Source organism: Bos taurus, chromosome 5 (genome assembly GCF_002263795.3).
Source record: "Bos taurus isolate L1 Dominette 01449 registration number 42190680 breed Hereford chromosome 5, ARS-UCD2.0, whole genome shotgun sequence".
NCBI classification, from domain to species: Eukaryota; Metazoa; Chordata; class Mammalia; order Artiodactyla; family Bovidae; genus Bos; species Bos taurus.
Genome location: NC_037332.1, coordinates 71,863,235 through 71,890,897, shown reverse-complemented (window position 1 = coordinate 71,890,897; position 27,663 = coordinate 71,863,235). Strand labels below are relative to the sequence as shown.

Sequence of the window (27,663 nt, the reverse complement as noted above, 5' to 3'; positions counted from 1 at the left end):
AAGTCTGTCACTGTTTCCATTGTTTCCGCATGTATTTGCCATGAAGTGATTGGACTGGATGCCATACTCTTAGTTTTCTGAATGTTGAGTTTTAAGCCAACTTTTTCACTCTCCTCTTTGACTTTCATCAAGAGGCTCTTTAGTTCCTCTTCACTTTCTGGTATCCTCTGCATATCTGAGGTTACTAATATTTTTCCTGACAGTTGACATTTGCATGATGTATTCTGCATATGAGTTAAATAAGCAGGGTGACTGTACACAGCCTTGCCATACTCCTTTCCCAATTTTGTTGTTCTGTGTCCAGTTCTAACTGTTGCTTCTTGAACTGCATACAGGTTTCTTAGGAGGCTGGTAAGGTGGTTTGGTATTCCCATCTCTTTAAGAATTTTTCACAGTTTGTTGTGATCCACACAGTCAAAGGCTTTAGTGTAGTCAGTGAAGCAGAAGTAGATGTTTTTTCCAGAATTCCCTTGCTTTCCCTTGTATGATATAAGAAATTAAAAAAAATAATAATACTGAAAGTAGGTTAGGAGAACAAGAGGTTACCAAAAATGAATAGGCCTATTTGGATCAACTAGAACTTTTAGAAGTGAAAAATATAATTATTGAAATTATAAATTAAATGCATATGTTAAGCAATAGATTAGTGCCAGCTGAAGAGAGATTTAGTGAACAGGAAGAAATATCTGAGGAAATTACCCAACCCAGCACACTGGGAAAAAAAGATGGAAAAACAGAGGGAAGATAAGATACTGGGATGTGTCTAATTAGATTATAGGAAAGAAATAAAGAGAAAAATTGGAAGTGAGGCATCACTGGATGGGATGGTGACTGGGAATTTTTCAACTGTTAAAATGTGTCCATATGTTTTCTGAACAGTTTAAAGAGAAAGGATTTTGTTTGCAAAACACAATAAATAAATAAAGAGAAAGCCATGTTTAGACTTACAACAGTGAAATTTCACTGAGGTAAAGAAAAGTGGTTTTAACAATAGCCAGAGTGAAAAGACAGATTCTCTACACAGCAGTTCCATGTGTGATGAGACTTCCAACAGCAATGGATGTCTGAAAAGAGTAAAAAGAATACCTTCGACATGCTGAGAGACAATAACAACACATTGTATACCCATGAAAACAATCTTCCAAGCATGAGAGAGGAATATCCAGATGAGTAAAAACAAAGAGGATTTACCATCAACATACATATGCAAAGCAACTTCCAAAGGGTATGTTTTGGAGTCTGTTGGAAAATGGTTCCACATTCAAGAAGGAATGTTGAACAAGCAAGTTAGAAATGTATCAGAACTCTAAATAGAGTTTCTAAATGATAGCAATAATAGTAATAATAATGCTATGGCATGTTGGTTTAAAAACATTATACCTAAATTATCAGAAAATGACAGTGTGTAATCAGGAAGGAAATGATGAGAATTAAAGTACTCTGACGACCCAGAGGGATGCTATGGGGAGGGAGGAGGGAGGAGGGTTCAGGATGGGGAACACATGTATACCAGTGGCGGATTCATTTTGATATTTGGCAAAACTAATACAATTATGTAAAGTTTAAAAATAAAATAAAATTTAAAAAAAATTTTCAAAGTAAAAATAAATAAATAAATAAATAAAACAACTCTTGGTAGGAAAATAAAATTTTATAGAGGAATAGAAAACAAATTCCCCCTCACCAGTATACGATTCTCCTATTCGTCTCATACACCTAAATACTATGATTAATTTCTATTATGTCCACACAAAATTTTCTGTAATACACATGCATATCTTTATATGGACTTTACTTGCTAGTTTAGTCAACATAATGCCTTGCTACTTTCTCTTTGTTATGTATTTATGTGTGTGTTTGTTTGCATATGAAACCTTTCTATATTAGCACTCTCTCACATTTCAAGTGATTATTAAATAAATATAGACCTTATGAAAATAAAAATAAATAAAGTACTCTGAAATTATTGCTTTATTGAAGAGGGTATGGGATAAGTTAGAACTGTATGTGTGAGCTTCCCTGGTGGCTCAGATGGTAAGGAATCTGCCTGCAGTGCAGGATACCTCGGTTTGATCCCTGGGTCAGGAAGACTACCTGGAAAAGGAAATGGCTACCCACCCCAGTATTCTTGACTGGAGAATCCCATGGACAGAGGAGCCTGGCAGACTGCAGTCCATGGGGTTGCAGAATTGGACAGGATTGAGCGACAAGCATTTTCACTTCACACTTTGCACTTAGCACTAGCCTATGCATGCTAACATTTCGAGATTAAGCTCTCATAGAATTGAAAAAGGAGGTGGGATGGTAAGGAATAAGAAAAACCAAACAACCAAACAAAACACCTCAATTATTTAAAAGAAAAATTAGATTTCAAGGAAAAAAAAAATAAGTGAAAGTAAAACTAGGGAGAAGTAGAAAACAAAAAATCAAGATGATATAAATAAGTCCAGATATATTGATAATCAAATAAACTAATTTTGCCAGTAAGAAGATAGGTTGTCATATTGAATAGGAAACAATATCCAACATATGCCATTTACAAAAGATATGCCTAATACAAAACAACTCATTAAGTTTGACAGTAAAAATTTTGGAAAGACTATCAAGCAGAAATTATCCCAAAGGAAACTAGGTAACTATCTTGATATCAGACAAAACATTGGTAGGCACAGAGATTGTCACAACTTAAAAACATAAAGTACATCAAGAAGATATAAGAATTCTAAACTTGTGTGCCTGTCATGCTGTAGCATATCTGTATGCAAACCTGAATAGAACTCCAGAGAGAAACTGACAAGTCTGCTATCATAGTAGAATATTTTAACATACCCTTTTCAAATTGAAAGATCAGACATGAAAAAAATGACATATATTCTTCTCAAACTTACATAGGACATTTATTAAAGAGTAACCACGTATTAGACCATAAAACAAATCTCAGCACATTTCAAAGAATCATACTAAACCATACATTCTAAACAGAAATCATAATTGAAACTGAAAAGTACTTAGAACTGAATGAAAATAAAAAGAGTACATGCCAAAATTAGTGAAATGAAATAACATACAGGGAAACTTATAGCCTTAAATGCTTATAATAAAAGAAAAGCCTGAAAATTAACCCAAGTATACAACTTAAGATGATATATGAAAAACATTAGGATAAACTCAAAGTTAAAAAAGGACCAGAAATTGATCAACAAAATCTTCAACAAATTCAAAGTTGGTTCTTTGAAAGACACCAATAAAATAGACAAAGCCATGGCAGGATTCATTGAGGAAAAACTAGAGAACTCACCAATAAATCAATCAGTAGGCACACATGCAATTTCATTCATTCATTCATTCTCCACATGTTTTTGAGCCCAGTGAATCGTCTGAGTTTTAGGAATACAACAAAGATTAAAGCATACAAAAGCCTCGCACTTATGGGGCTTTCAGTCTAGGAGATACAGCAGAGTTATAGGGGATAATATGAGAATACTGTGAACAAAATTATGTCAATAAATTTGAAAACTGTGAAAGGAACATATTCCTAGAAATGTATAATTTACTAAAACTGATTTAAGGAAAAATAAAAAGTCTGGATTATTTTCTAGTCATTAAGCTTCCTTACAAAGAGAGTAGCAGCCCTAGATAGTGAAAAGTTGTTCTACCAATTTTTTTAACCAAAAGATATTTCCAGTTTTAAGTCAACTTTTCCAGGGAATAGGAAAAGAGGACACTTTTTAATTCATTCAGTGAGGTCAGGCTATCCTTGATACCAAAACCAGTCAAGGAGATTACAAAAAAAAAGAAAATTGCAGGCCTACCTCATTCATGAATATTGATGTAAAAATCTTAAGCAAAATATTAGCAGACTAAATCCACCCATGTATAAAACAGATCATACATCATGGCCAAGTTGGGCTTATTCCAGGAAATCCAAAAGTGATCTAACACTGAAAAAATCCATAGCAGTCATTTAGCATGTTAATAGGTTAAAGGAGAAACACTGTCTGGTTATCTAAATAGATGCAGGAGAATTATTTGATAAAATTAAATATTTGTGACGAAACCTCTTATGAGTAGTATCTACTGAAAACCTACAGCAAGCTTTTGCTAAAGAGCTGTGCTAAAAAATGAAAAGAAAACAATAGGAAGCCCAGAAACACCCACACATTTATGAAAATTTGATATATGACATTATATGAGACATATATATGATATGGCATTGCTGGCCATTGGAGAGAAGATGTAATCTTCCATAAATGGTGTTGAGACACTTGATTATGTATGAGAATCAAGAAAAAATGAAAATAGGTCCCTGTCTCACACCATACACAGAACTTATTCTGATAGAGACTTAAAGGCCAGAGGGCTTCCCTGGCAGTCCAGTGGTTAAAATTCCACGCTTTCACTGCAGGGGGCACAGGTTCAATCCCTGGCCAGGAGACTAAGATCCCACATGCCAAATAGCACAAACAAAAAAATAAAAAGTGAAAGGCCAAATTAAACATTTATTTTTAAAAAACTGGAAAACTAGCCTATTACCTTAGAATAGGAAAGAATTTACTCAGGAAGACACCAAAAGTCATAGTTACTCAGTTGTGTCCAGCTCTCTGCGACCCCATAAACTGTAGCCTGCCAAGGCTCCTCTTGCCGTGGAATTCTCCAGGCAAGAGAATGTTTTAGCATTGTCCACTGGAGTGAGTAGCCTTTCCTTCTCCAGGGGATCTTCCCGATCCAGAGATCAAATCCAGATCTCCTGCATTGCAGGCAGATTCCTTACCGTCTGAGCCACCAAGAAAGCCCAAGACACCAAAAACATATATATCAAAATGAAAATGTCAGTGAATTCAACCACATTGAAATTAATAACTCATCAAAGTGGTATCAAAAAGAGAAAACAAATAAATAGTTGCAACATGTAGCACTAACAGTTTAGTTCAGTCGCTCAGTCGTGTCCGACTCTTTGCGACCCCATGAATCGCAGCACACCAGGCCTCCCTGTCCATCACCAACTCCCGGAGTTCACTCAAACTCACGTCCATCGATTCAGTGATGCCATCCAGCCATCTCATCCTCTGTCATCCCCTTCTCCTCCTGCCCCCAATCCCTCCCAGCATCAGAGTCCTTTCCAATGAGTCAACTCTTCGCATGAGGTGGCCAGAGTACTGGAGCTTCAGCTTTAGCATCATTCCCTCCAAAGAAATCCCAGAGTTGATCTCCTTTAGAATGGACTGGGTGGATCTCTCTGCAGTCCAAGGGACTCTCAGGAGTCTTCTCCAACACCACAGTTCAAAAGCGTCAATTCTTCGGCGCTCAGCCTTCTTCACAGTCCAACTCTCACATCCATACATGACCACTGGAAAAACCATAGCCTTGACTAGATAGACCTTTGTTGGCAAAGTAATGTCTCTGCTTTTGAATATGCTATCTAGGTTGGTCATAACTTTTCTTCCAAGGAGTAAGCGTCTTTTAATTTCATGGCTGCAATCACCATCTGCAGTGATTTTGGAACCCAAAAAAATAAAGTCTGACACTGTTTCCACTGTTTCCCCATCTTTTTCCCATGAAGTGGTGGGACCAGATGCCATGATCTTCATTTTCTGAATGTTGAGTTTTAAGACAACTTTTTCACTCTCCACTTTCACTTTCATCAAGAGGCTTTTTAGTTCCTTTTCACTTTCTGCCATAAGGGTGGTGTCATCTGCATATCTGAGGTTATTGATATTTCTCCCGGCAATCTTGATTCCAGCTTGTGCTTCTTCCAGCCCAGCGTTTCTCATGATGTACTCTGCATAGAAATTAAAGGACTAGTAAACAAAGTATAGAAAAAGTTTTAATTTTTAAGAAAAACATGTAAAATCTATAGAATCATTTCACAAAATTGCAAAGAAGATGGCCAATAAACACTTGAAAGAATGGACAACCTTTTTGTTAATCAGGGAAGTGAAAATTAAGACCACAGATAACTGGAAAAGTGATAGTAATACAGTCTCATTTATCAGTAGGAACACTTCTATACTGTATTTTTTGTTATTTGAGTTTCTTATTTCTAGTGTTTACCTTGACTGTTCCTAAGTTTCACTGGTGATGAAGAATGAAATAAGTACTCTTTTTTTTTTTTTAACATTTATTTATTTATTTCACGTGGGACCTTAGTTCCCCAACCAGGGATCAAACCCAGGTGCCTATATTGGAAGGTGGAGTCTTAACCACTGGACTGCCAGGGAAGTCCCTCTCCTATAGTGTTAATGCAAGTTTCAGTTCAGTTAAGTTCAGTCACTCAGTCATGTCTGACTCTTTGCGAGCCCATGGACTGTGGCACCCCAGGCTTCCCTGTCCATCAGCAACTCCTGGAGTTTACTCAAACTCATGTCCATCAAGTCAGGGATGCCATCCAACCATCTCATCCTCTGTCGTCCCCTTCTCCTCCCGTCTTCAATCTTTCCCAGCATCAGGGTCTTTTCTAGTGAGTCAGTTCTTCACATCAGGTGGCCAAAGTATTGGAGTTTCAGCATCAGCATCAGTCCTTCCAATGAATATTCAAGACTGATTTCCTTTAGGATGGACTGATTGGATCTCCTTGCAGTCCAAGGGACTCTCAACAGTCTTCTCCAACACCACAGTTCAAAAGCATCAATTCTTCAGCACTCAGCTTTCTTTCTAGTCCAACTCTCATATCCGTACATGACTACTGGAAACACCATAGCTTTGACTAGATGAACCTTTGTTGACAAAGTAATGTCTCTGCTTTTTAAATATATTGTCTAGGTTCACATAGCTTTTCTTCCAAGGAGCAAGCGTTTTTTAATTTCATGGCTACAGTCACCATCTGCAGTGATTTTGGAGCCCCAAAAAATAAAGTCTGTCACTGTTTCCATTGTTTCTCCATCTATTTGCCATGAAGTGATTGGATCGGATGCCATGATCTTAGTTGTCTGAATGTTGAGTTTTAAGCCAACTTTTTCATTCTCCTCTTTCAGTTTCATCAAGAGGCTCTTTAGCTCTTCTTTGCTTTCTCCCATAAGGGTGGTGTCATCTGCATATCTGAGGTTATTGATATTTCTCCTGGCAATCTTGATTCCAGCTTGTGCTTCCTGCAGCCCGGCATTTCACATGATGTACTCTGCATATAAGTTAAATAAGCAGGGTGACAATATACAGCCTTGACATACTCCTTTTCCTATTTGGAACCAGTCTGTTGTTCCATGTCCAGTTCTAACTGTTGCTTCCTGACCTGCATACAGGTTTCTCAGGAGGCAGGTCAGGTGGTCTGGTATTCCCATCTCTTTCAGAATTTTCCACAGTTTCTTGTGATCCACACAGTCAAAGGCTCTGACATAGTCAATAAAGCAGAAATAGATGTTTTTCTGGAACTCTCTTGCTTTTTTGATGATCCAACTTTTGATGATCCAGATGTTGGCAATTTGATTTCTGGTTCCTCTGCCTTTTCTAAATCCAGCTTGAACATCTGGAAGTTCACGGTTCATGTACTGTTGAAACCTGGCTTGGAGAATTTCGAGCATTACTTTGCTAGTGTATGATATGACTGCAATTGTGCAGTAGTTTGAACATTCTTTGGCATTGCCTTTCTTTGGGATTGGAATGAAAACTGACCTTTTCCAGTCCTGTGGCCCCTGCTGAGTTTTCCAAATTTGCTTGCATATTGAGGGCAGCACTTTCACAGCATCATCTTTTAGGATTTGAAATAACTCAGCTGGAATTGCATCACCTCCACTAGCTTTGTTTATGGTGATGCTTCCCTAAGACCCACTTGACTTCTCATTCCAGGATGTCTGGCTCTAGGCAAGTGGTCACACCATCATGTTTATCTAGGTCATGAAGATCTTTTTTGTATAGTTCTTCTGTGTATTCTTGCCACCTCTTCTTAATATCTTCTGCATCTGTTAGGTCCATACCATTTCTGTCCTTTAATTGTGCCCATCTTTGCATGAAATGTTCCCTTGGTATCTCTAATTTTCCTTGAAGAGATCTCTAGTCTTTCCCATTCTATTGTTTTCCTCTATATCTTTGAACTGATCACTGAGGAAGGCTTTCTCATCCCTCCTTGCTCTTCTTTGGAACTCTGCATTCAGATGGGTATATCTTTCCTTTTCCCCTTTGCCTTTGGCTTCTCTTCTTTTCTCAGCTATTTGTAAGGCCTCCTCAAACAACCATTTTGCCTTTTTGCATTTCTTTTTCTTGTGATGGTCTTGATCACTGCCTCCTGTACAATGTCATGAACCTCCATCTATAGTTCTTCAGGCACTCTGTCTATCAGATCTAGTCCCTTAAATCTATTTCTCACTTCCACTGTATAATCATAAGGGATTTGGCTTAGGTCATACCTGAATGTCTAGTGGTTTTCCCTACTTTCTTCAGTTTAAGTCTGATGGAAGTGTAAGTGGATGCAATCCAATTGAATAAAGACTTTGGCACCATCTTGTAAAATTGGAGTTGTGCTGTTTTACAACCTAAAGCTTGGCTGTAATTGGTCAAAAATTGAGATGTGGATGACTTCCTGCTAAAAGGAAACAGAGACGGATGGAAGTCAGGTCCCGCGTCCTCATAGTAAATGACGTTGTTTGAGTAGGAGAAGATGTGGTGGACTTAAACTCTCAAGTTGTATTTACATATCAAAAAGAAAAACATGAAACTTCCACTAAAATTGGCGCAACTAAAAACCTTGGCAGACCTTAAAAAAGAAGGAAATTATGACACAGGCTTTAGCATTGATGACCTTTGAAGACGTACTCAGTGACATACTCCAAACACAGGGCAAATATTGTATGAGTCCACTTATGTGAGATACGTAGAATAGTCAAATTCACAGATACAGAAAGTAGAATAAGGTTCCCAGGGGCTGGGATGAGGGGAGAATGTGGAGTTAATGGGTGCAGCGTTTGAGTCTGGGCTGCTGAGAAAGTCCTGGATTGGGCAGTGCTGGTGGTTGCACCACTGTGCAAATGCGCGAAGGGCCCTGAACTGTCCTCTTAGAAACGCTTGAAGTGCTAGCTTTTATGTATATTTTACCACAGGGAAAAAAAAATTATAGGGGTGGAAGGAACTTGGCAAGTATCCTATGAAATTGGTTGTTCCTAGAAGGATTAGTATGAGCTTCATTAAAGAAACTCTATGGGAGAGGTAGAGGGTGGGAAGATTTGGGAGAATGGCATTGAAACATGTAAAATATCATGTATGAAACGAGATGCCAGTCCAGGTTCGATGCATGATACTGGATGCTTGGGGCTAGTGCACTGGGACGACCCAGAGGGATGGTATGGGGAGGGAGGAGGGAGGAGGGTTCAGGTTGGGGAACACATGTATACCTGTGGCGGATTCATTTTGATATTTGGCAAAACTAATACAATTATGTAAAGTTTAAAAATAAAATAAAATTTAAAAAAAAAAAGAAAAGAAACCAGTCCTAAGCCAGTATATTTGGCATGATTTCTGAATAGCTCTGTATTGGCAGCCAGTTGTGAACTTTCAGTTTTGACATTTTATAGATGCACTTGGTCTCCAAATGTGTGTCCCGTCTTCCCCCCACGCATGTACCAGTGTGCTCATGTTCCAGTCTTTACTGGAGTGGTACTATACGCCAGGCACTGTTACAGGTCCTCATAATGCTGCAGACAAAGCCACTGGCAACATCCAGCTTAGGCATTGATGCAGCAAATTTGATTTTGCTTAGTGGTTGCTTCATTATTTCACTTGATGGGTTCAAAGTGACAAATGATTTGTGAACCCTCTTTGGCCGCCTCTTCTGTATGTAAGTAGAGGAATTTCCATGATATGACAAAACCACAAGAATGATTTAAACCAAGTTTATTCATCCATATCTTTTTAGATAAACCTAGAAAAGAAGTCATTTTATCCACTTATAGCTTATCTCACAAAGGCTGCTGCTGCTGCTGCTACTAAGTCACTTCAGTCGTGTCCAACTCTGTGCGACCCCATAGACGGCAGGCTACCAGGCTCCCCCGTCCCTGGGATTCTCCAGGCAAGAACACTGGAGTGGGTTGCCATTTCCTTCTCCAGTGTATGAAAGGGAAAAGTGAAAGTGAAGTCGCTCAGTCGTGTCCGACTCTTAGCAACCCCATGGACTACAGCCCACTAGGCTCCTCCGTCCATGGGATTTTCCTGAACCCTGAAATACAGGCCATATATAAGAAGAGGAACTGCCCTGGAGTAGGGGAAGAGAATTAAGGGATGAGGGAGAGAGATTGGAAGGTCTGAGCCCCACCTTCGGGGTCTTATCAGAGTTTGAACATTGATGAGGAGCCTAAAGAGCTGGTCCAAGAACCCAGCATGTCTGTAGGTCCTTTCAGGCCAAGCTGGGCCTCAGATTCCAGTTAAAGGTGCAACTTTGATGTTTTCTTTCTTCTTCCACCCTCTTCATTCATTCATTCATTGTGTTCACCATCTATAAAGAAGCTCCTGTTTGCTGATTATTATGTCACTTCCTGGGGAGTATCTAGGGTACCCTGAGCTCTGCTCTCCATCAGCTTACACTCTGTTCCCCAAAAGGGTAGCCAACCTGAGAAGCCCACCGGTGGGACCCACAGGCTCCTGAGCTGGGTCAGCTGATGGCAAATGTCAGTTTAAGCAAGAACCATAAAAATATGTTAACCTGACTGTCCTTTAGGGCAAACCAGGGCCGGGTCTTTTTGTGGCGGATTGTGCAGTACGACACTCATGTGACTCTCCTCCTGGTCCTCTGTGGTTTTCACGGTTCCTTCAAGTTAAGCAAGAACTTAAGGACCTTCACAAATCAACTGAAGAAGAGTCCTGGATTTTTGCATTCCCTCCACTCTTTTACGCTCATCTCACCCACACCTCATCTGACTTTTTTTTTTTGTCATTTATTTTTATTGAGTTGTTCCAGAATGTTTAACTTGCCTTTCATGGAAATAGTGACTCTCACTTAATTCAAAGAATGTTAATTGCATTTCCAATCACATTTGAAGTAGAAGTAGCGTAGAAACACATTTGGTAACAAATGCGGCTTCCTCCTGGTAGTACGGAGCTCAAGTGTAGGAGATGACAGGCTCCCACCTCCTGCTAGAGCAGGGTTTACCAGCCTTGGCATCTAGCCTGCCCTGGATGTCAGCTGACAACTTTGTGCTAAGTATAGGTTGGTTAAGAGAAGGTCTAAGGGGAGTAATGGTTTCATTGAGGAGGCAGAAGTAGATAGGCTTTTGGAGCTAAGCAATCTTGTAAATTCTAATGACAGTTCTGCCTCTTACCAGTTCTGTCTCTGAAGGACTTGAATAAGTCACTTCACCTCTCAGGCTCAGTTACAAGATTCTCAATAAATTGGAGGCCATTATTCTCGGCCCCATTCTCAGCCAGGCCCCTTGAGTGCTCCATTGAAATGCACTTGACTTTACCTCAGCCTTTTGTGTTTCAAAGACCTTCATTTTTATCTCTTCCATCCTAAAGCTTGATGACTCAGCCTTCCCTGGCTGAGTCTTAAAAGAGAAGGACCCAGAGGAGCAACTTTTTATTCCTTCCTCCTGCAGACTCAGGAGACCAGCAAAGAAGCTGTGGGCTGGCTTAAAGGAGGGAGATAGGAAGATATTCTAGGGAACTGTCTGGTCTTTGAGTCTTGAATAGACTGTTTATTAGGTGAGGAAGCCCTAGTCAGAAATAATGGGCAAAGCCAGGAAGTGGCAAGCAGAGGGTCTAGTCCTCAGGTCTAAAGAACCCAAGGTTGAGTAAGCCATGATTCCTGCCCTTGGGAAGGTCACAGACCAGGATTAACCAGTAAGGAAACAGAAAATCCCAGTGCAGCCTGCTTAGTGCTGTGAAAAGGGAAGAAGTGATAGCGTTAGTCACTCAGTCGTGTCTGACTCTTTGTGACCCCACATAGCCTGCCAGGCTCGTCTGTCCATGGGATTCTCCAGGTGAGAATACTGAAGCGGGTAGCCACTCCCTTCTCCAGGGGGATCTTCCCAACCCAGGGATCAAACCCACATCTCTTAACATCTCCTGCATCTGCAGGCAAGTTATTTACCACTAGTGTCACCTGAGAAGCCCAAATTCTTGTGAACCCTCTTTAAATTAAGTGGATTTTTGAGAGCTAACCCTAGAACAGAGACCCTTAGTATAACATTCTCTCCTTGAAAGAACATTTGAATTTGAAGCAGCAGGCACAGATGCTGAATTTTTGAATTGGGAACTGCATGTACTTAAAAAGAAAAACCCTAAAGGCGAGGAGAAAAACCAAGAGAAACCATGCCATCCGTATGGGGAAATGATCTATGTTCCTAGAGGCAATCTGTAGCATTTGCATAAGAGGAGCAGCACATAACTCAAGTTTTAAAACATTTTATAATACTTAGAGAGGTGTCAGATTTCGCATCTTTTGAGGAAGATAAGGGACCGCCATGGATTAGCATCCTGAGCTTGCCTTAGCTAAGCAGACTGCAGTGAAAAATGAAGCAGGGGAAGCCTGAGAGAGGGTAATAAGAATGATGAATGGTGAGGTTGATTTTGGAAGATTGGGATGGATCGAGGAAGAAAAAACAGTTGCGTTGGGGGAGAAGATCTAAAATCTAGAATTACCACCTTCCATCCAGCCCACTCTTTCCTTCAGGCCAGTGCCTGTTTGATTTCATTGCATGACCCACGTCCGAGGACTCGAGTGTTATTGTCTCCGTGCACTGCCGTGCTGGTAAACCCGAGGAGTTCTGGGATTAAATATGAGGCAGCTGGCCCCTATCCAAGGAGCCTGTCTTTTGGTACCATCACCCATGCTCATACCTGGGAATCACCCATTCACCCAGCAAACTGGGGAGCACCCACTGTGGGCCAGACTCCAGGGCTGTTACTGGGCTATCTAACCTCTCTGCACCTTGTCCTCATCTGAGAAATTAGGGAAGTAATAATTCTACAGAGGAGATGGAAAGATTAAAAGAAGTGGTACGTTAATATGAGACGTAGTGAGCCTAGCATTCTTTCTTTTTTGCCTTTTGTATTTTTTTAAATTGAAGTATAGTTGATTTACAATGCTGTGTTAGTTTCAGGTGTACAGCAAAACGATTCACTTGTATATGTATGTGTGCGTGTATGCGTATATATGTTTATGTATATATGCACACATATGTATTTTTTCAGATTCTTTTCCGTTATAGGTAATTACAAGACACTGAATATAGTTCCCTGTGCTATATAGTAGGTCTTGTTGTTTATCTGTTTTATATATAGTAGTATGTATCTCTTATACCTAGTATTCTTTTAAAAGAAAAAAAACCACCAATTTCTTAATCCCATTTGTTTTCAAAGAGAAGGATGGTTTTTCACGTGGCAGCGCTAAAGAGCCCCAGCCTATAAAAAGATATTTTCCTATAGCACATCCTAGTTGTGGTCTTTTGTTTTCTTGTCTTTTTGTTTGTCTATTTCAGGACTGTTATTTGACGTGAAAAGGTGCATGCCTGCTGTATTCCCATTGTGAATTGTACTCCAGTCCATTAAAGATAGGTCCTTTGTTTTAGTTTTCTTTTGATATCTGAATTTTTGTTTATTTTTAATTGGAGTATAGTTGCTTTACAATGCCATGTTGGTTTCTGTTGTACAACACTGTGAATCGGCTATATGTATACATATATTCCCTCCTTCTTGAGCCTCCTTCCCAACGCCTTCCCCATCCCACCCCTCTGGGTCATCACAGAACACTGAGCTGAGCTAGGATTCTTATTACTAACAAGCTATGAGTATTGTTTGCACTCTCTCTTGGGGTAATATTCAGTCAGACTAGTAGGCAAAACCAGGTGTCTTCTTCCTCATCCATTCCAATGCTTACATTTCGCAGACCGGAATCAGGGACCCACAGAGGGGAATGGGCTCACCCCAGGTTAAGCACTGATGGGTGGCCCATCACCTGATGTCTTGACATTGTGCTAGAGAATGGCTCACTCAGTGGAAGGGACTTAAGGTGCTTTTAGCCTTAGTCTTTCGTCTTTCCTCAACACTCACCCATTCTTGGCTCATTGGGTAATTTTTAGAACTTAACTCCTTTGATTGTTATTAAGTTATCCATTGCTGGCTTGGTTACACAAAGCTGATAAAGTTCAGATGCATTTATTCCTGGAAACATCAACCCTAGAAGCCAGGTGATGACCCTTGGAGAGTTTGCCTTGCTATATAGCACTTGGTGGAGCGTGTGGCCAAACGGTTCTGAGAACCATTAATGGGTTTTCTTTAAGACAGAGGAGACCTGGGGAGAGGGGATTTCTGTATACTATGTACTGTTCCGAATGCCGTATTATAAAATCCTGCACCAGGGAAATCTGACCAATTTTATGGACCCCCCCCCTTTTTCCCCCACATATTCTGTGTCAACACACAGAACTGTGAGTGTGGAATGCCTTTCAGACAGTTTCCTGAGAAGCCCACCATAAGAAACACTTCCCCAGATACACTGGGCTCTATTTAGAAGGAGAATGATTTTGAGAGAGTGGAGCACCAACTAAGCAGTATTTGTTAATTATGGACATGAGTCACTGAAGTTTTTAAGAATGGAGAAATGATGAGTTTGATAGGGAACAACATTTTACCTAAAAATCCCTATATAAAGAGGGAAACAGTTTCAAATATTTATTTCTAAAAGCTCCATCTATGTTACAGATTCTTTATAAAAGGAGTTACTTTTACATTCATCACATTTACATTGAAGGTCAGATTCAGGGGCGTATTTTTTTTTTTTCCAAAAGCATGAGATAGCATAACACCAACAACCATTTTTTCATAAAAGCAGAAATGTGTGAATCATCTTTACATATACCATCTATTATACTTCCTTTGCCATGAGTTAACTAGTGAAGCTCTACGTTGGCCAGAGGGTTTCATTCTCATTCGCATGTCATCAGAATGTATTGGAAAAAGTCTGTGATACCTTCAGTCTTTATAGTTACCCAAATTGACGCCATCTATTAATAATAGTACCAAAATACTGATGCGCACGGGCTTCCAGTGTTTTGTTACAACCTTGCCCATCAGTGGTGCAGGACAGGAATTCAGTAAGGGGCACTCCCTCTGTAACTTTTCTTAGAATCCTTTTGTTATTCCAGTTAAAGCAACTGTACCTTCAGTGATTCCACACATGCACTCTCCATAAAACATTATCATCATTGAAGTAGGAATTCACTGCGCAGAATAGAATGTCCTCAGGACATCTTTCCTGTAGCACTCACTGGGGAGTTGCTTTTTGTGTATTTCATTTTCTAAACAGAAGCTTGCAAATAACGTAAGATGATGCATGTTGGAATCCTCTGTACTTTGATTTAACTCTATAGCGAATCTCCCATGTAATTTGTTCTAATACTAGTTTCTTCACGCTTTCATCATCTGTTTTCTAGGACTCTTCCTACAATATTTGCTGACCAAGGAATTTACTTCGTTTGTTAACAGATTATCTTCTGTGTATTTTTCCAGCCATTTTTGCCAAGGCAGGAAAAACAAGTGTTTTCCTTATTGGGTTTTATTATCTTTCATTTTGATGTATGAAATCTCCAAAGAGACTGCAGAACCCTTTTCATGGGGTTTTGGTGAATGTGGCAAAGTTCAAGACTGGCTATCAGAAGACTTAAAACATCATCAAAAATTTATAAAGGCTTATCTTCATATTCTGCATGCTTTGTTTTTAAATGTCTTGCTAATCATGCATCTCTGTACTAATGTTAAGTAATATCTCAAGGCATAATACACACTTGGGGTGAAGTTCTTCCTTAACGATCATGGTTGTAAATTGTTTTTGAAGTAGTCTTGAGGATTTAATTTTTCTTTAACCAATTTCTTGTCAGATCTAATTAGATAGGCATTGCTGTACTTGAAGATGTAGCTAAGAAAGAGCTTGTGTTGGGAACAGAAGTATCAGCTCAGCTGTTTTCTTGCTGGTCACATACTTGTGTTCTTAGTATGCTCAATCTGTCGTCCCTTTGTAGAGCTCTTTTTTTGTTTTTAATATACACTTTTATTTGGAAGAATTTTAGACTTGAAGAAAAAATGTGAAAGTAGCAGGCAGAGTCCAGTTTTCCCTAATGTTCATATCTTGTGTGTGTGTGTTCAGTTGTGTGTGACTCTGCTGTCCTCTAGGCTGTAGCCCTCCAGGCTCCTCTGTCCATGGAGTTTCCCAGGCAAGAATACTGGAGTGGGTTGCCATTTCCTTTTCCAGGGGATCTTCCTGACCCAGAGAAAGAACCCGCATCTGCTGTGTCTCTTGCATTGCAGGCAGATTCTTTACCTGCTGAGCCACTGGGGATGCCAACATCTTATGTAACAATGGCCAACTTGTCAAAACTGACATACCAACATGGGTGCGTTGCTGTTACTAAACCCTCAGGCGTTAGCTTCATTTCACCAGTTCTACCGTTTATGTCCATAGTCTCATTTAGTCTCTGACAGTTTCTCAGTCTTTTTTTGTTTTTCTTTGATGATTGACCTTGATACTTTGGAGGTGTGAACTGATAAGGTAGTTTATAAATATCCCTCAAATGTGTATTCTCTCGTGATCAGACTGATAAGTTGTATGTCTTTGGCAAGACTGTCTCAGAAGTGAAATGCCCTCCTCATGACATTCTGTCTGAAGGAATCTCATCTCTACCTGTGGCACCACTAAGGTTGATAACCACCTTTTCCTTTTTTTTTTTCTTTTTGAATATTTTATTTTATTCTTTGTGGGTTTTTTTGGTTGTGCTGGGTCTTTGTTGTGGCATATGAGATCTTTAATTGCAGCATATGGGATCTAGTTCCTTGACCAAGGATCGAACCCAAGCCCCCTGCAGTCTTAGCCACTGGACCACCTTGGCAGGCTTCTCTGCTGTAAATTACTGTTTCCCTTTCCTTCTTCCTGTTTCGGAAGTGAGTCATGATACCTACCCCACACTGGAAGTGAGAAAATTGATCTCCGCTTCCTGGGGAGGGGGTGGAATCTACGTATATCATTGGGGTTCTTCTCCAAGGAGTTTTGTCTCTTTCCCGCATTTATACTTATTTCTTAAATCATGAAGTCATATCCCCATGGGCTCATATAGATTTATTTTGTACTTTGGGTTATAATGCAGGACTCTTTTTAAGTCCTTTGTTCATTTTGTGACAGTTATTTTAGCTAAATATTATTGTTATTATCAAGTAATATTCATAAGTGCACTGAAAGAGATATTAGTATGATTGGTAATACACTTAGCCAGGCATATTTGTTCCCAGTACATCTCAACATGAGAGTTCAGGACCCTGCCCTCTGCACTGACACAGTGAGACACGGACACTCCAGTGACAGAGCCCTCCCTGCCTCTCCTCCTCTCTCTGTTTCTTGCTCTCTCTGCCTCCTCTGTCCTGGCAGGGTGACTTCCGGCAGCCTCCGCAGCTAGTATGTAGAGCTTCGTCATTCAACAAATACGGATCGCACGTGTGCTGTGGACCAGACACTGTTCTGAGCACTGATCATACATGGTGAACCAGACAGTGGGGGCTCTGCTCTCCGAAGCTTATATTCCAGTGCAGAATACAGATATCAACTAAGAAAACAAATGATCAAACTGGTCCTTTCAGGCAGGAAAACACTGTGAAGAAATCCAAGCAAGGAAATATAAAAATGACTAGTACTCAGGATCTCAAATTGAAGAGAGAGACCCCTCTCTCCCTCGGTGCCCCTGCAGGGCAACTCTGTTGACCCTTTCTGGGACTCATGCCCGAGAATGGTCTGGAATGTCTCATTGGTTATGCCCTTTGAGTTGCATGCCCTTGCTCTGGCAGGTCAAGCCTGACCAGTAGCCCTGTTATAATCATCGGAAGAAAGCAAGGTCTGGTTCTGTGAAGGAAAGCACAGAGCACACAGAAAATCGACAGCCAGGCCTGCTGGGATCCTGAAGCCAGCTCTGCCTTCTCGGAGTCTCCAAGCAATGACTCAGGGGGTGTTACTAACATTCTACCAAACTGGCTTCTCAACCAGCCTTAATAGCATCCCTCACCTAAAGACTTCATACCTCTCTCTGGAGGTGGAACCTACTTCCTTCTGTCTTCCTGTCCTCAAATCAACAGAGACACCCTGGAGGGCCCTGTGCAGATTCTTTGAAAGTGAGTACAGTAAGTCCTCTACAGACGAACCTTCAAGTTGTAAACTTTCAACAATGTGAACATGCATTTGCATGTCCAGTCTTGTAAGTTAGTTCATGTGTCTGATGTACATTGTTACATGTGTGCATCCTCTACAAGTGGCTGTGCTTTTGTGTCCTGAACAGCACTGTATGCAGTACACCGTATGCAGTATACAGTACTATACAGCAGAAGATATTAAGAAGAGGTGGCAACAATACACAGAAGAACTGTACAAAAAAGATCTCCACGACCCAGATAATCACGATAGTGTGATCACTCACCTAGAGCCAGACATCCTGGAATACGAAGTCAAGTGGGCCTTAGGAAGCATCACTACGCACAAAGCTAGTGGAGGTGATAGCGTTCCAGCTGAGCTATTTCAAATCCTAAAAGATGATGCTTTGAAAGTGCTGCACTCAATATGTCAGCAAATTTGAAAAACACAGAAGTGGCCACAGGACTGGAAAAGGTCAGTTTTCATTCCAATCCCAAAGAATTCTCAAACTACTGCACAATTGCACTCATCTCACATGTTAGTAATGTAATGCTCAAAATTCTCCAAGCCAGGCTTCAGCAATATGTGAACTGTGAACTTCCTGATGTTCAAGCTGGTTTTAGAAAAGGCAGAGGAACCAGAGATCAAATTGCCAACATCTGCTGAATCATTGAATATGCAACAAAGTTCCAGAAAAACATCTATTTCTGCTTTATTGACTATGCCAAAGCCTTTGACTGTGTAGATCATGATAAATTGTGGAAAATTCTGAAAGAGATGGGAATACCAAGGCACCTGACCTGCCTCTTGAGAAACCTGTATGCAGGTCAGGAAGCAACAGTTAGAACTGGACATGGAACAACAGACTGGTTCCAAATAGGAAAAGGAGTACGTCAAGGCTGTATATTATCACCCTGCTTATTTAACTTATATGCAGAGTACATCATGAGAAATGCTGGACTGGAAGAAACACAAGCTGGAATCAAGATTGCCGGGAGAAATATCAATAACCTCAAATATGCAGATGACACCACCCTTATGGCAGAAAGTGAAGAGAAACTAAAAAGCCTCTTGATGAAAGTGAAAGTGGAGAGTGAAAAAGTTGGCTTAAAGCTCAACATTCAGAAAACTAAGATCATGGCATCCGGTCCCATCACTTCATGGCGAATAGATGGGGAAACAGTGGAAACAGTGGCTAACTTTATTTTTGGGGGCTCCAAAATCACTGCAGATGGTGATTGCAGCCACGAAATTAAAAGACACTTACTCCTTGGAAGGAAAGTTATGACCAACCTAGACAGCATATTGAAAAGCAGAGACATTAATTTGTCAACAAAGGTCCGTCTAGTCAAGGCCATGGTTTTTCCAATAGTCATGTATGGATGTGAGAGTTGGACTATAAGGAAAGCTGAGCACCGAAGAATTAATGCTTTTGAGCTGTGGTGTTGGAGAAGACTCTTGAGAGTCCCTTGGACTGCAAGGAGATCCAACCAGTCCATCCAAAAGGAGATCAGTCCCAGGTGTTCATTGGAAGGACTGACGTTGAAGCTGAAGCTCCAATACTTTGGCCACCTGATGTGAAGAACTGACTCATCTGAAAAGACCCTGATGCTGGGAAAGATTGAGGGCTGGAGGAGAAGGGGAGGACAGAGGATGAAATGGTTGGATGGCATCACCAACTCAATGGACATAAGTTTGGGTGAACTCCAGGAGTTGGTGATGGACAGGGAGGTCTGGCATGCTATGGTTCATGGGGTCGCAAAGAGTCAGACATGACTGAGTGACTACTGACTGACTGACAGCACTGTATAGAGTACAATAGTTTAGTATCTTTATTTCAAGCCCAGGATGTCCAGAAGTAAGCATTAACAGCAGCAGTGATGTAGTTGGCACTGCTATACTTTTCAAGGTACTGTACTGTAAGATGAAAAATGTTTTATTTTTTGTGTTTGTTTGTTTTTTATGTATTATTTGTGTGGAAAGTATTATAATCCTATTATAGTACTATATAGCCAGTTGTGTTATTTGGGTGCCTATGCTAACTTGGTTGGACTTATGCACGTGCTCTTGTTCATATGTTTGGATATAGGGGACTTAGTGTAAAGTTTTAGTAATTAATTCCCTCTGCAGGGAACACATAGGGCAGGTCCCCATCCACAGGTCGAGTCATTGCAGAGAAGCCATGTTAGGCAACATCACAGAAGATCCTTGTGCTGAGTGCATCACTTTCCCACTTCTGGCTCTCAGAGGTCCATCTGGAATTCTTCAGATAGACCAGACAGAATCCAGTTCAAGTTGATTGGTATTCCCATTTTTATAGCAAACAAAACAAAACATTGAACATGATGAATGTTAGAGAACATAACTGAATCTTCTTAGAGTTACGACCCTCCCAGCCCTGAGTATTTTCAAAGCTATCTGCTTTCCTGGTTTGTTTTTGTTTTTTTTTTTTTTTTGCCTCTCCTCAACCTCTACCACCTCAGGCAGGGAAAAATGAGAAATGTTACATATGACAGACTAGACATGATCAGCTGTAAGACAGGCCTCAGGTGCATGCCCTGGCCTAAGTGTCTACATTTTCCAGATGAGGGAGCTAAGTAATCACTAGTTTGGTCTTTCTTCCCCTTTCCTGGGTAATGATGCATTTTTGTCTGGGGAGAATTTTTTCTGGGACTTGTGAAAACCGAGAAGCAACAGGAACCTTTGTAAAAGGAGGAGGAGAGTCACAGAGGATCTGTGGCTTGTAGTCTTGAGCATCAAGGACACCGTTTTATTTAATAGCAGCTACCTGGCACTTGTCAGGAATGAGAAAAGAGAAGGGAGAGAACTGGAATAGAATCTTTAGCAGTTGATGGTTGGGGAGCAGGAAATGGAAGTGGATTCCGTGGCAGTCAGGAAACACTGACCAAACACTGCCACTGTGCGTGTGGAGACGGGCAAACGCAGGTCTCGCATTCACAGAACCAACGGTCTAGGTTTAAGTACAGCCTGAGGGTCAGCATCACTTTAAAGACAATCCCATGGGGACAGATCACATATATTCCTGAGACTCCTGCACACTGAGTGCCGGTCTGTTTCAGGCTCCACAGCGGACACCTTTCCATTTCTTGTCTCACTGGTCCTCTGAAGCATGTATTGTTATTGATAATTCCTTTTAACAGATTGGAAAATAGAGGTGCAGATATGTGAAGTTGTTTGGATGACAGAGTTGGGAAAAGCAAAGGTAACATTTGCCTCTCTCCCCTGCCTTTCAGCACTCTCCAGTCTCTGCCCAAGGAGTTAAATCCACCTGAGTGTCTGCCTTCCTGCATAGCCCCTTCTTGAGGTTCTACCAGGAGGACCTTCCTCTGGGCTGTGTTGTCTGCATGCATCCTACCGTTCTGCCCCTGGCTCCCTCAACCTGCAGTTTATCCTCTTAAGTCTTATTGCTGATTCCTCTTTGCTTTCCTGTTTTCATCCAGCCTTCCTAGTTGATAAGGTGGCTGTTTCATGAAGTCTAAAACCAGGTTTATTTTGTAATTTAATAAACACAAGTGAAATGCCTTCATGCCCATCAATCCCTCAGCCCTGGTCTTGACCACACACTGAAAGGCAGTTGCTTTTAGTCCCTTTTATAGATGAGGGACTATCTTCATGATACTAGGCAGCCATGTCCAAGCCACCTTGCAGATAAGAGCTGGAGCTGGGACTCGGATAAGGTGTGTGTCTTGTTCTTTTCTAGCATGCATCATAATCCTCAAGATGACAAGGAAAGGAACTTGTGAGACCATTGTCCTTCTTGAAATACCAGACAAGGGAAGAACAGAGGAGTTTAAACTCCTTCAAGAGAAAATGGCAAGCTGTTTGGTCCTTAGACGAAGAAAAGAGAATTGTGTTCCTCCATCCTAAAGCCCACATGAATAGGGCTTTTATAACTGATTTGCTGTAGACAGACAGAAAATGAGGATTATTGAGAATGTCATCATCATGATTTCCATTCTTGAATGAGATTGCAACTACTGAATACTAACTACCTGGCAGGCTGTATGGCACTCAGAAAGAATAATAAGTCATGGTCCCTGCTGGTTCAGAAATTCCTATGCCAATGCTGCCAGGTGCAGGAATGTAAATAAATAATTACAAGAGCATGCAATGAGTTCTCTAATAGAATTAAATATAAGAGCATTAAGGAAGGACCCAACAACTGCCTTGGGTGTTATATTACGAATGCTTACAATGAAAATCAGAAAACCCAATTTGTAGTGGCTAAAAATAAAATAGGGGGTTTGAATTTCTTGCCTGAGAGTTCTGGTGTAAGCACCTGTAGAATTGGTTTGTAGATTAGCAGTGTGTTGACCTCACAGTCACAGAATGGCTGTCATGGTGCCAATCTTCACATCTCTATTCACAACAGAAAGGTGAGCAGGTAGGAGAATGATATCTGAACCTTATGACTAAGAAATCAAATATATGCTTTGCCATCTCATTTTGAGCAATCCTGGGCCACATGGCCTCCCCTAGCAGCAAGGTAGTCTGGGAAATCAGAGTAGAATCATGATGATTAGCTGGATCTTGAATGAATCGTGAGCCACTCACGGGGGCTAGGGACATTGCAATTACAAACAAAATCAATGTTAGGAATGAAAAATAGGGAAGAGAGAAAGACTGCTCAGAGGCAACCTTCTGACATGAGTCATCAAGGAGAGAATTACAGAAAGTCATCAAAGAGAGAATTACATGAGCTCATCCATGAAGGATAAGCAGGCTTGTGTATGGTAGAGAAGAAATAAGGATATTCTGGGGGCGGGGGGACATATGCAAAGGCACTGAGTCATGGAAGACATGTTCAAGAAATACCAGAAAGTTCTTTTCTCCTGGAGTTAGAGTTGTAATTTTTAAGTGGAACAGGTTTCACTGCCCATCTAAAGAGGATAGTTGTTATTCTGTAAACCAAGAAAGTCAGTGGAGGTTTTGAGACAGAGACCCATTTTCCAAATACTCTTTATCTCAGTAATTTGGAACACATTAGCCCTGTGTTCTTATTTACCTGGCATTTGGACACAGGTTCTGATTTCTTAGCAGTTTTGCACCATCTATTATTTTTATGAGCCCTGATGGGTGACAGTTTGTTTCTCCTTTAATCACGTTGACTTCCGGGTCTTCTCAGATACTGTTTAAGTTTCCTGGACAGTAGTCAGTTTCCATCAACTTCTCAGGCTTATCTCAGGCTGACTCTAAGGCGGCACATATTTTCAGCCTTTACAGACTTTTCAGATCCAATCAGATCACACCCCTGGGGCCCCTAGTGCCTGGCAGCTTCTGCAGCCCACCTGCCATGCAATGTGGATGCCACCCCTCAACTTCCCTCTCAGTTGGAGGTTCAGCTTGTGTATCTAAGAAGCGCTAAGTCACCCTGCAGCCTTTGTATTCCAGGTTTGGGTGCAGTCTCTACATTCAGGAGGGGAGAGCAGGTATCGTTTCTCATCCTGTAATCTGAAGATCTCATATTCATTGCTGTAATCAGTCATTTGATGATCGCATGGGAGAAATAAGAGAGAGAGAGAGATTCTTAATGTCTCTACCTCTGTGGGTTCGAATCCTGCATCTCCCACTCTCTAGCTATGTGGCTCGGGGAGATTTGCTGAACTTCCCTTACCTGTAAGATGGGATCTTGAGAATATCACTTGTAGTATTAAGTAAAGGACCAATGAGCTATGAAAAGTGAAGTGTCCAGAGCAGTGCTTGGCACATAGCAAGCATCCAATATATGTTAGCTGCTAATATTAGTAATATTTTTATTACTGTGCTAATGTGTCCCAGCAAGCAGAATAAGTTAAGATCGGTTTTCAGAGACTCAGAAGTACTTGCAAAAATGTTTTTGGGGCACATTCCCAGCATCAGTTTCTCTCATAGGTGAAAGCTCGTCAGTGTATACCATCTACACCACCAACTTGCTGCCCCTGAGCTAGCGATGATGGGTGATTCTGCCCCTCAAGGGACCAGGAAATGACATTTCTCAGTAGTCAGACATGTGCTGATCAGAATTATCAGAAATCCTCATCCTGAGTCGGAGTTTCAGAAGCAGGCTGATGACTAGTGGCAGGAGCAGTGGCCTGGGAGGCAGAGCTGGGCCCTGCTTCTCCCTCTGCTGTGACTCTGGGCAAGTCCCTTTCTCCCTCTGTGTCTTAGTTTCTCTAAACTTGCAGTGACCCAGCCCAAAAATGACCACCAACAGCCTCTCTTTACCATCTCTTTAAAAAGCACACGTCATACTTAATGGATGGTTATGTAATATCAGCCTCTTCCCCTCAGTTGTAAATTCCAGAAATAGAACTTTGATCTTTTGAGTACATCACTGCAGCCAATTCAGGAGACCTAAGAAACATGAGTTCCATCCCTGGGTTGGGAAGATTCCCCTGGAGGAGGGCATGTCAGCCCACTCCAGTATTCTTGCCTGGAGAATCCCATGGAGTCTGGAGAGCCACAGTCCATGGGGTCACAAAGAGTCAGACACAACTGAAGCGACTTTGCACATGCACGAACTGCAGTCACAGACCCTGTCAGTACCTGACACAGAGTTATTGCTCATTCTAATATTTTTTTGAATGAATGAATGATGTGGTAGAAAGAAAAAGATTTGGGAGTAAGACCCAGTTTAGAATTAGGATTTGCTGCTTACTGAGAGACTCTCAGGATTATTGCCTGTAAAATAGGAATGATAACAGAAAAAAATTGCCAGGTTGTTTTGAGGACTGAATGTGAAAGTTTACACACACACACACACACACACCAGCAGCCCTGGCCTATGCCTAGCATATAATCAGTGTTAGGTAAACAGTAGATATTTTACTTACTTCTATAGAGCCTAGCAAAGGGGAATGGAGTGTTCTGTGTTCTGATGATTAAATCCTAGGTGGCAAAGGTAAATCTGAATATATATTAATAGACTTTGAGTGCACTTACCTATCACAGGGCAGCCTGGTTCATGCGTGCTTAGTCGTTCAGACACATCCAACTCTTTGGGACCCCATGGACTGCAACCCACTAGGCTCCATTGTCCATGGGATTCTCCAAGCAAGAATACTGGAGTGGGTAGCCATTCCTTTCTCCAGGAGATCTTCCTGACCCAGAGATTGAACCCAGATCTCCTGCACTGCAGGCGGATTCTTTACCGTCTGAGCCACTAGTGAAGCCAAGTTCCTAGGGTTTTCTAAAACCCCCTTGGCCTGCTAGTGACCCACCATCTTCTCCCCCTACCTTCCTTTAACTTTTGCTGCTTTTTATATAACCTCATATTTTGCCTTAGATGATACACAAATCTAGATCCCTGGGCAGACACAACAGAATGAGGCATAATGGGATGCGAGATGGCCGGGAGTAAGTGGAGGGTGGGAGGCAGTGGGGGAGCACCAGGAGGCCCATATCCTCTTCGCAGCCCTGGCCTGGTCCAAGCTCACCACGTGATTGTGAGCAAACCGTCTCCTCTGCAGGTTTCCCTCTCCACACCTGTAGAACTCTCAGCCACTGACACAGACCACGACAGCACTCAGGAACCTGGGGTCTGGGGTTCAGAGCTGGGTTTGTGTCTCAGCTCTGCACCCTGACTGCTGTGAACTATGGGCAGGTCAAAGTACCATCTTTGTACAATGGACAGTGGGATTCAGATGGGCTCGTTTAGAGCAAGGACACGGTGTCTCCAGAGTTTCCAGCAGGCTTGTGAATGCGAAGTTACAATTTGTTTGTTGGGAGGCTCACAGGCTGGCCCTGACTTCCCCCTTAGTTAAAGTTTCTCCCTGATGAAGAAGCTCAGGTTTCCTGAGTCAGATGCACATCCATCAGCCTTCCTGCTGGCTCAGCACTTGGCAAGCACCGGCATCTTTCACAGCAAAGACATGATCCCCACTGGGTGTGAGTGTCACCAGCTCGCATGCAATTATTTTAATGTCTGGCCCGGGACCTCCTTCTGCCCCGATTGGGCATATCTCAAGAGAGTCTCCCCTCTTTCACCCTTCAAGCCCCAGCTTGTGGCAAGGGCTAAGTCTCCTTCTAAGAGATGCTTCTCTGACCTTCCAGAGATGCCATTTCTTCTTGATCTTCCCTCCATGATTGCCTTCTACTAGCTGTCTGGGGACCCATCTCCCCAGCAGGCCACAGATGGGCACTGCCAACAGGGGCCTCTGCCATCTCCCAACTCTGTGTAATGTAGGCACCTAATAGTCAGAACCTGCATGTACCGAGCACTCATCCTACGCCAGGCAGTACTTCCATGCTTTACATGTATTAATGAGTTGATTTTTCCCAGCAGCTCTGGGAGACAGTGCATCCGTCAGTCCTGGCTGGAGGCAAAAACCATACCAATTATTTGAACAGAGAATTTAATCTTTAAAAATGATAACTAGATGTAAAGAGTTCACTTGGTAACTATAAAAGCAAAAATAGAAAATTGCAAGAAGCAGTTCCCACCCCTGGAGCTGAAGGAACAGAGGGAAGAGGTGGAAATTAGTCCAGCTCGGGCCTGGAAGCCACACTCTGAGGTGGGGTCTGCAGGCAACTCCTGAGCCAGCAGCACCCGGCGGGGACAAAGGACCATGAAGTGGGGGCTGAGTTTTGGAAAAACTGCAGAGTGGGTTTAGCTGCTGCTGAAGGAAGGAAGTGCCACAGCTGGTATGGAGAAAGGACATAGGGACAGGAAGCAAAAGGAACGGGCAAGTCTTTCTTTCTCCCCCTCCTGACTGTCTCCCTCTCATGAATAGGAAGTGGCTGGCAGAGCAGAAGTAGAGTTTGCAGAGCCCTGGCTTCAGCATCACAAAACAGGTTTGGAGCTGAGAGGCAAAAGCTTAAAAGACTGATCTCAGCTGGAGCTGTCACTATTCAGTTTCACAGATGAGGAAACTGAGGCACAGAGAGATTCAGCAATCTGCCCAAGATTAAACCACTACCTAGAGCAGAGCCAGGATTTGACTCCAGGCAGTCTGGCTTCAGCACCCTGGCTCTTAACCCCTGGACCATAAATGCTGAATGATGAATGGATGGATGAATGAATGGGCAGGTGGGTGGATGGATGGATGGATGGATGGGAAGGCCCCAAGATAGTGCTTAGACCAGTGCCAAGCCATGCTTCCCACAAGCACAGGTCCTCCTGGCCTGACTGTCTTTGTTGCCCACCAGGTCATTCACTGGAACTCCCCCAAGAAGCTGCGGGTGAAGAACAAGCACGTGGAGTTTTTCCGCAACCTCTACCTGACCTTCCTGGAGTATGATGGGAACCTCCTGCGACGGGAGTTGTTTGGCTGCCCCAGTGAGGCTGACGTCAACAGTGAAAACGTGAGTGGCCCCAGGGCTTGGCCATGCAGGCAGGGGGGCCTCTCTGCTGGTCTGCCAAGGACTGCCAGTGCTTGGCTCTGTGCCAGGCTCAGGGCAAGCCCAGGAGGAACCAGGCACCATCCCCCCCTTGGAGTGGGGAACAGGGCGGTGGAGCGGGGGTGGGGACACATCAGTAGGTCACTTCCACGCTCATCTCTGTGGATGCAGAGGGGATACGCGTGCCCAGACCAGGTGAAGTCAGAAGGGAGCTACCAAGCAGAGGGATCAGTGTTAGAAAA

General features: G+C 42.0%; 1 protein-coding gene across 4 annotated transcripts in view; it reads left to right on the top strand.

Annotated features, from left to right (window-relative positions):
* Nucleotides 1-27,663, top strand: part of LARGE1 (LARGE xylosyl- and glucuronyltransferase 1) — a 609,947-nt gene that overhangs the window by 525,219 nt on the left and 57,065 nt on the right. For all 4 annotated transcript variants that reach the window (NM_001205588.1, XM_005206780.5, XM_059886204.1 and 1 more), the window contains one exon: nucleotides 27,230-27,385. In NM_001205588.1, coding sequence (NP_001192517.1) covers nucleotides 27,230-27,385 — 156 coding nt within the window. The remainder of the gene's footprint in view (nucleotides 1-27,229; nucleotides 27,386-27,663) is intronic.